Source organism: Vicia villosa, linkage group LG3 (assembly GCF_029867415.1).
Source record: "Vicia villosa cultivar HV-30 ecotype Madison, WI linkage group LG3, Vvil1.0, whole genome shotgun sequence".
In the NCBI taxonomy this organism is placed as follows: Eukaryota; Viridiplantae; Streptophyta; class Magnoliopsida; order Fabales; family Fabaceae; genus Vicia; species Vicia villosa.
Genome location: NC_081182.1, coordinates 217,355,696 through 217,365,092, shown reverse-complemented (window position 1 = coordinate 217,365,092; position 9,397 = coordinate 217,355,696). Strand labels below are relative to the sequence as shown.

General features: G+C 36.5%; 2 protein-coding genes across 2 annotated transcripts; one reads left to right on the top strand and one right to left on the bottom strand.

The window, feature by feature from the left end:
• On the top strand, window positions 1-4,010 carry LOC131593598 (pentatricopeptide repeat-containing protein At1g11290, chloroplastic-like). Its single transcript, XM_058866166.1, has 2 exons — window positions 1-2,713; window positions 2,826-4,010. The coding sequence occupies exon 1, from the start codon at window positions 65-67 to the stop codon at window positions 2,429-2,431; it is 2,367 nt and encodes a 788-aa protein (XP_058722149.1). The 5' UTR covers window positions 1-64; the 3' UTR covers window positions 2,432-2,713; window positions 2,826-4,010.
• A 109-nt stretch (window positions 4,011-4,119) lies between these two features.
• LOC131659952 (cysteine-rich receptor-like protein kinase 44) lies at window positions 4,120-8,558 on the bottom strand. Its single transcript, XM_058929061.1, has 7 exons — window positions 7,753-8,558; window positions 7,401-7,523; window positions 7,096-7,268; window positions 6,789-6,999; window positions 4,801-5,038; window positions 4,580-4,730; window positions 4,120-4,497 (listed from the first exon to the last, which is right to left on the bottom strand). The coding sequence occupies exons 1-7, from the start codon at window positions 8,504-8,506 to the stop codon at window positions 4,174-4,176; spliced, it is 1,974 nt and encodes a 657-aa protein (XP_058785044.1). The 5' UTR covers window positions 8,507-8,558; the 3' UTR covers window positions 4,120-4,173.
• Window positions 8,559-9,397: the final 839 nt, after the last annotated feature.

The window sequence follows — 9,397 nt, the reverse complement described above, 5'->3', positions numbered from 1 at the left end:
TCCTGGATTGTGTCTTAATCTTAAACTAGTAACAGAATTGTCTTTGAGAGAACACACAAAAAGAATGAACTTGCAACCCTTTGCATTACACCCTTCAACCTTTCCCAACACAATCCCTTCACCTACACTCTTAGGCCACTGCACTTCCACAAAGCACCTTCATCATATCCTCCCTCTCATAATCAAAAACGGTTCCTACAATCAACATTTGTGTCACACAAAACTCATAAACCTGTTCTTCAAATATGGCACCATCAAAGAAGCATCTCGTGTATTTGAGAGTGTTGAACACAAACAAGATGCTCTTTACCATACCATGCTTAAAGGGTATGCAAAAAACTCAACTTTATGTGATTCTTTGAGGTTTTATAATAGGATGCAGAATGATGAAGTTAGGTTTGTAGTGTATGATTTTGCTTATTTGTTGCAACTGTGTGGGAAAAAACTGGAGCTTGGAAGGGGTAGAGAGATTCATGGACAAGTAATAGTTAATGGGTTTGAGTATAATTTGTTTTCAATGATTGGTGTTATGGATTTTTATGTGAAATGCGGGGAGATCGATGATGCGCGTAAGGTGTTTGAGAGAATGTCGGAGAAGGATTTGGTAGCTTGGACTAGTTTGGTTGCGGGATATGCGCAGACTGGTTTTCCTAGGAGAGCTTTGGATTTGTTTTATCAGATGCAGGAAGCTGGCGAAAAGGCTGATTCGGTTACGTTGGTGAGTGTTTTGCCTGCTGTTGCGGATATTAAGGATTTGAGAATTGGGAAGGCTATTCATGGTTATGGTCTCAGATTAGGATTTGAGTCGAAGGTTAGTTTTATGAATGCGCTTTTGTATATGTACTTTGAATGCGGGTGTGAGAGGATTGCGAGATTGGTTTTTGAGGGGATGAGTAGCAAGTGTGTTGTTTCGTGGAATACGATGATTGATGGTTATGCTCAAATTGGAAAGTCGGAAGAAGCCTTTGCTAGTTTTTTGAAGATGTTGGATGAAGGAGTTGAGCCTACACGAGTTGCAGTGATGGCAGCTTTGCATGCTTGTGCTGATTTATGCAATCCGGAACGAGGGAGATTTGTTCATAATTTAGTGATTCAGATGAAACTTGATTTTGAAATTTCTGTTATGAACTCTTTAATATCTATGTATTCGAAGTGTAAGAGAGTTGACGTCGCTGCCTCGCTTTTCGATAATTTGAAGAAGAAAACAAACGTCACGTGGAATGCCATGATATTGGGTTATGCACAAAACGGACGTGTGAACGAGGCTCTACGTCTGTTCTGTATGATGCAATCACAAGACATTAAACTTGACTGCTTTACCTTAGTGGCTGTAATTACCGCTCTAGCAGATTTATCAGTTAACCGCAAGGCGAAGTGGATTCACGGACTTGCAGTAAGAACTTTTATGGACAACGACGTCTTTGTTGCTACTGCTCTTGTTGACATGTACGCAAAATGCGGAGCCATCCAAACTGCGAGAAAGCTTTTTGACATGATGCAAGAGCGACATGTGATAACATGGAATGCGATGATAGATGGATACGGGACACACGGCCTTGGAAAAGAAGCTCTTGATCTCTTCAATGATATGCAGAGCGAAGCTGTTTTGCCAAATGATACGACATTTCTGTCTGTTATCTCGGCTTGTAGTCACTCGGGTTTCGTGGAAGAGGGTCTCCGTTTCTTCCAAAGCATGAAGGAAGATTATGGCTTGAAGCCTGCAATGGATCATTATAGTGCCGTTGTCGATCTTCTTGGTCGTTCTGGCAAGCTAGACGATGCTTGGAATTTCATCCAAGAGATGCCTATTAAACCAGGGATTACCGTTTTAGGTGCAATGTTAGGTGCTTGCAAAATTCATAAAAACGTTAAATTGGGCGAAAAAGCTGCCGACAAACTATTTGAGTTAGATCCAGACGAGGGTGGCTATCACGTCCTGCTCGCAAACATGTATGCATCTGCATCAATGTGGGACAAAGTGGCCAAGGTGAGAACAGCCATGGAGAAAAAGGGGCTGCAAAAAACTCCAGGCTGCAGTTTGGTTGAATTGAGAAACGAAGTTCACGCATTCTACTCAGGAAGCACGAATCATCCTCAATCGAGAAGAATCTATGCTTTTCTCGAGACTCTTGGAGATAAGATAAGGGATGCTGGTTATGTGCCGGATACCGATTCTATTCATGACGTGGAGGAAGACGTGAAGGAACAACTGCTCAATAGCCATAGTGAGAGGCTTGCCATTGCGTTCGGACTTTTGAACACAAGCCATAGTACACCAATACATGTAAGGAAGAATCTAAGAGTTTGTGGTGATTGCCATGAGGCCACTAAGTACATGTCACTTGTGACGGGAAGGGAAATTATAGTGCGTGATTTACGTAGGTTCCATCATTTTAAGAATGGAATCTGTTCCTGTGGCGATTATTGGTGAATCAATTAGAACGAGTGTGGATTAAGGATAGAAAACTAAAGAAATTCTCTTGGACTGATTTGAACATCCATGGTAGATGCCCATCTCCTATCACTGTGCAGAATCTATACATTCTATGAACCTAACGACCGAATCAGTTAAAACTTGCTCAAGGTGCTGTCTAAGTTGGACGTGATATACCAGAAGGTGGTTTCTTGGGTGCAACGGAACCTAAAACCAAAGTTAGCAGAATCGAATCGGAACATGTCTTGTTAATATTAGCCTAGACAATTATGTGATAAGGTATATGGCCTATGAAATTAATTGCAATGTTAATAGTTTCTTGAAAAGTATTACAAGATATTGTTACTTATGTATTGACTGATTAAGGTTCTCTTTCTCATTCTCATTTCAGGTTAGTAATCAGGAAGCAGTGGATATTGCTCGTTGTTTTTTGTGTAAGCTACAAGTTAATTATCATAAACTACTTATGGATTTGTTGATACATAAGTTGAGTCTGTAAAAATTATATACAGAATATGAATGTTTGATTTAACTAAATATGTAATTGAACTACCAAATGTGTATCGATCTAGGCTCCGACACCAGAGGTTGAAATATTTTCTATACACCCAGATAGAAATCATGTAAATATCAAACTACAACATATTTGATCACAAAATATATACGATATGCTAAGATTGAAAGTTAGTGCTAGGAGATAAAACAAGATATTTTAGCATAATATATATTATGATTTTTGACATAATTTTGTATTCCAACACTTCCCCTCAAGATAAAGCTTAATAAGCTTTAGCTTGTGACAAGAAAAAAATTGCTTTGCAAATAAATAAATAAAAATGGATAGAAAGGCAAGTCAGGGATGCAGATGAAATCGGAGAGAATTACTATAAAGATAGTGTTGTTAAATAGATAGAATGATCATTGGCCTATGAGAAATTGATGGCAAGCAATCAAACAATGCAAGGTCTGTCATTCTCAAAACCGCATATGGAAGCTTCAAACCAATAGTACCAGAGACTCAGAATATTTAACTTGAAAAATAGGTATGAGAACAACTTTTGCGACAAAGATGAGACGGTGCATATGGGACGAAGATGGGGCCAGTGCATCTGATATCAGAATCGTTGCGGGTGAGTGAGATCGCAAAATTGCAAGATTTTAATATCTAGATCGAGATCTTGACAACCATGCCATTTGCCAGAAAAATTGACAGACAGAGTGATGGCAGGCAGGAACTATGGCGATAGCGATGGTTGCTGGAACTGGCGCCTGCCAGAAAAGGAGGAGATCACATTTGACAAGAGAAAACCATATTACATTCTCAAACTTTTGGATTTGGAAACTCGGTAACAGAATAGCGCCTACTGCCTGGACAGGTCACGGAGGATCGAACCATGCTCTAGATAGTAGATACCATGTTGAAATCATGAGATTTCATACAAAACATTAAACACTAACCCCTATTCATAAGAATACATAGATTCAATCCTAAATAAATAGAAAAATCAAGAAAGAAATAATCATAATAATAACTAAGAGATATGGAAATTAATCCTATGACATAATCTAATATATCCCAACATTGAAATCCGATCTTTGGAAGATGTTATGAGATTTCACTTTATTTTCTAAAAATTCTAAACAATTGATTAATGTTAATCTATGTAATTTAAATAGCTCAACATGTAGTGTGCAAAATGACATAAACCATGTCAAACATGCACATCCATTTCTATTGATCACCTAGGCATCAATTCGGATAAGGTTATATCGTTGACATCATTGACAGCGTCAGGGGCGTTAGCATTTGATGAAGCCCCTCCTTCAACTGTGTTTGTAGACCTTCCAACAGAAAAAACTGAACATATGGGACTAGGAAGAGTAACATTGTCACTTCCAAGCATGTGAACAACACTCGACATTGTAGGTCTATCAGCTGCATTATCTTGTACACACAATAAGCCAATCTGTATGCACTTCGAAACTTCACTTGGCACACACGAATTTGCTATCGACGGATCCATCAATTCTAAACATTTGCTTTCACTCCAGAAGTTCCATGCCTGTAATTTCTCATGCATTCGATTTTAGTTATAAGCAACGGAAAAATGTGTACGGTTTACAAACGTAAATTACGAAACCTACATATGTGAGAAGACTTTGGCCATGCTCTGAAAGGTAGAATTTGTTGTTCCTTTTTCCACTGATGATCTCTAGCAAAAGAACACCAAAGCTGAAAACATCTGATTTAACAGAAAACACGCCTTCGATAGCATATTCTGGAGCCATGTATCCGCTGCTCAAAACCAAAAAAAGAACATTACACGCTGACAAAACAGAAGAAATCATAAAGAGTTTATACTTACTAAGTTCCTACGATTCTAATTGTATTTTCTTCATCCTGGTCTCCTCCAAATGTTCTTGCTAGTCCAAAGTCTGAGATTTTCGGATTCATTTCATGGTCTAACAGTACATTGCTAGCTTTCAAGTCTCGATGAATAACCCTGAGTCTAGAGTCTTCATGAAGATACAGAAGCCCTTTAGCAATCCCATTAATAATGTTTAATCGTCGTTTCCAGTCCAATAGTGCAGCTTTTACCATATCTGGAAGTTAAATTTAAAGCAAGGAAAATCTAGTAAACTAAATATGATTGATATCAAAAAATTATCCATAAATACATTCTATATGGTAAGAAACCGAATCCAAAAATTAAACTTTATTCTATATGCTCTGCGTTTATTCCCTTTTATTTTGTATGCAGCTTCTTTTATATATAACTGGCTTACTTTAATCATTATGCGGATTGTGCTATTTGCCCGCAATACTATTTTCTATTTCACTTACCGTATTTTGGCATTCGTAAATCTACTATTGATAACACTGACCAAAATTCTTAGCTATATTCGCGTGTAGTGCGTGATTCCTTCTATTGGCGCAAGTACGTAGCGCCCCACATTTGGCTCTTTTGCAGTGTTTTCTGTTTCCTCTATCTACACGTGCACCTTTCTCTTGGAACTTGCCTACGTGTAAATAACCGTTATAGTTAGTGGCTAATTTTGCCCCGTTTGGTTTGAAAACCATAAATTCGTTATACCGCCATATGGCATTAAATATTTGTCCAACTCTTATATATGAAAATCTGATAAGTGTAGCTCAATATGGAAGATGATATTGCTTAACTAGGTCTAATAGGAAGCATAGGTGATCTCTAGCTACCAAATTAAATAAATAAGGTTTTGACAGTCCAAAATTATGATGTCAAAAGTTACTATAAAATATTAGATCACATCTTATATTCTCAATCTCAAATAGCGTCGTATAACATTGACCCTCTAAAATGCTACGTTGATATAGCGGATAGCGGGATCGCCGCTATTGCAAAGATAACAATCGTGTACAATGTAAAGGTAAACACTCAAAAGTAGAAAAATATACAAAATTTAAGACACCATCATAGTTAATAATTAAAGAACCTAAAGTACCGAGTAATAAAACTTAAACAAATGAAAACATAACTAAAAGTAGGAAGAACATAATAGAACTTAATAAAATGAAGAACAAAAAGTAAGACAAAGTGTTCAAATCTTAGTAGCACTCACCTCTGAAAAAAGGCGTGTCCGTGTTAGACACCGACACCGACACTTGTGATTACCTTCAATTTATTCATTTGTCAAATTATTACCGGTGTCGACGTGTCAGTGTTGGTGTTGTGCTCAGTGTCTGCGTTTGTGCTTCATGAGTTTGAATTGGCATTCATACCCTTAAAAAGGATAATAGTTTAAAAAAAGCATTTGAAAAATTTTCCCCCGAAACCCTAATAGCAAAGCGATAGCGGTTTTGGGCCACAATTTCACTGCAATTAGCAGCCACCACAACCGTTATTGCTGATGGCGACTCGCACGCCAAAAGTGTCACGCCGAACCCTTTCGCCGCTACGTTTTTCTGCTGTCACATGGACTGATCTGTCTAAGAAGTATATGTCTAGCTGGACATCTTAATTCCAAACTGTGAGCTTTAATGCTTAACAAGAGGCTAGTGTGCAAACCTCACAAACCTAAAGTTTCTGAACCAAAACCTTCCCCTAAAGTTTGAGGTTCCCATAAGATACCTTAATCAATGTTGTTAGATAGCTGCGCTATAGCATAACGGATTTTACCGAATCTGCTATGAAATCCGCGAAGCTATCCCTGTTTAAAATAGGATTATTTAGATATGATTGAACTACTATAAGGTAAAATATTTCATACTTTCCCTTTTTTTTCTGCATATATCACCATGATAGTATGTAGTTATTAGTTCAGAATTTTACTTCTGTATATCATAATCATAATTTATTAGGAACCGTCTACATACCGCGTAGCTGGACATCGAGGCTTGAATTGGGTAAGTATTCATAGATAAGCAGCTTCTCCTTTTTCTCAATGCAGCAAGCCAACAATCTCACAAGGTTACGATGCTGCAATTTCGCAATCAACATTACTTCGTTCTTAAATTCCTCCACTCCTTGAACCGAAGTTTTCGAAAGCCTTTTGACCGCCATTTCCCTTCCGTCTGCTAATACTCCCTAAAACATTTTCCAAATTTCTTAGTAACAATGCTGCAATACGAAAATTCAAAAAAAAAAATGTCATGTATCTTGTATGTTATCCTAGTTTATTACCTTGTAGACACCTCCAAATCCACCTTCCCCCAATTTATATTTATCAGAAAAATTATCGGTACACTTTAGAATCGTACTCAGAGGTATCGTCGGTAGGTCAGTGTTCACATTCTCCTCATTGTTGGTCTGATCTTGAGAGAACATTGCATCAAGGATCTGCATCTCTTTTTCTTCTGAAAATATTGAAAAATTGATTGCCTCAGCTTAAATAACTATTTAAGAGTGTGTGCGAGCGAGTGTTGTAAATCCTGAGATACCGATTTCGGTTCCTACTCATGAAAAAGACGGTTTGAGTTAGAGGTTACCTTTTTTCCGTTCCAAGCGCCTGTAATAGTATATACTGAAAGCCAATAGCGCTACAGCTACCACTCCGATCACAGCAATGATTATTTTTATAGTCAACGACTTTGCTTCATCCTTTTCTGTGGCTGCATTAACAAGACACGACAAGTTAGCGTTAATCAACTACGCATTTATTGTAACACAGTAATAAATATAAGTCTTGTGATCCGATTTAGACACATAGATTCCAAATCAATGAAGTACCAGAGTAGATTTCTCGAAAACTTTTTTACTTGATCCGTCTCTGCGTAAGTATGGAGTGTATAAACTCTACAGCACGCATTCGAAACCAAAAGTCATATGATCAAAACTAACCTTTCTGAGGCGCAAGCGCGTCATGCTGTACACCATTCAGAAGGAATGGCTGAGTTTCATACATAACAACGCAACTAGGCGAAAAAATTCTCCAAACGCGTTTCTCCTCGCAACAATATTCAACCTCTTGAAGCATATTGCTCAAACAAGTTCTACATTGTTCGCAAGTAATATCTCTGCTACATTGCACCCAACCGTACCTTCTTTGAGTACCGTTTATGTTAAACATATGCGTACCAAACATTAACGGTGCTTCCGATCCCATTTCTATCAAACCATTCATCAAAATCCTAGCATCACTATCAAATTCACCAGTAGAATTCTGCGTTGCATCAAACATAGGAATCCTCGGCCATAGAGATAATTTGCCGAAGAAATTCTTATTCGAGTACCTCAGAAGACAAAAGGGACACCAAAAAATAGCAGAAACGTTATTCGGGCACACCTGTTTTATCATTTCGCTAGAATTTTCAACGCACGAGTTACAAATGGTGGCGTTTGCGTCACCACGACAGAAGTATAGTCCATAAACCTTATCGGTATGATCATGACCTGAAGTTCTGTGACCAAAACCATTGCTTTCAGCAGCATGTGATGACAGTAATGAGAGTAACTTGTTGAGGTTGGCTTGGTATTTGGGAAATGGAGGATTAGAAGATTGATCTAAACAAGCATATCTAAAATCAAGTGGTTCTGCGTAAGCAAAGTGAAAAAAACATATGAATTTGATGGTAACTAACCATAGATACAACATTCTTGAGCTGCTACAATCACTTTGTCTCTTCAATAGTTTATGCGATGTTAGTCTCATTTAGGCCTTGATTTTCGCATTAGGTAATACTCGTACTTTTACACTGTTGTTCGATAAAAATTGATATTCGACGAATATTTTTAATGCATGCTTGCATAACAATACAATGAATTTTTATTCGATGATTTACACTGTCGGTGCATTTCACTTTAACTTTTATGAGAGTTACTTTTAAGAAATGACAGACAATTTTAGTCATTTATTTAAATGAATGAACTTTGAAAATATGTTGTGAGAAATGAAATTTTATTCATTAGGCCAAAAAGTTAAATAAAGTAAAGGAAATTTTGTGGCTCATAAATACAATTTAATATGTGGAAATGCGAGCTTTATTTTATATATATATATATATATATATATATATATATATATATATATATATATATATATATATATATATATATATATATATATATATAATTTGCGAATTTAAATGTTAGATTTTATAAAAGAAATATGAAAAAAAAAAACATTTGAAGTGGTTTCACAATTTTTTTTCTTCTCTTTTTTCAACTTTGACTTCATTTAACACAAGTTTCAAAGACATTTTTCCTTCTTTTTGGCTGCATTTCTTAATATAAACAAAAACTACAACACTATGGGTGCATTTGATTTGTCAAAAAAAACAAGGGATTGAACGTGATAATATTTTTTTTTTTTACTCTATTTGATGCACAAAATAATCAAGAGATTGGATAAAACATATGATAAAGGGACCAGACAAAAAACATGAATTGTTATCCCTCATTAAATTATAAGACAACTTTTTGTCTAAAGCACAAATTATAAATTTTTATATCAAAATACAATTTTTTTTTACTCTTTCTCATTATT

What these genes read in the sequence shown, in the direction of transcription:
- LOC131593598 (XM_058866166.1), top strand. Translation starts at nt 65, where the DNA reads ATGAACTTGCAACCCTTTGCATTACACCCTTCAACCTTTCCCAACACA.
- LOC131659952 (XM_058929061.1), bottom strand. Translation starts at nt 8,506, where the DNA reads ATGTTGTATCTATGGTTAGTTACCATCAAATTCATATGTTTTTTTCAC. An exon ending in GATTTGGAGGTGTCTACAAG is followed by an intron (nt 7,000 to 7,095) that starts GTAATAAACTAG and finishes AAAATGTTTTAG; the next exon opens with GGAGTATTAGCAGACGGAAG. An exon ending in ATTAGAATCGTAGGAACTTA is followed by an intron (nt 4,731 to 4,800) that starts GTAAGTATAAAC and finishes GGTTTTGAGCAG; the next exon opens with CGGATACATGGCTCCAGAAT.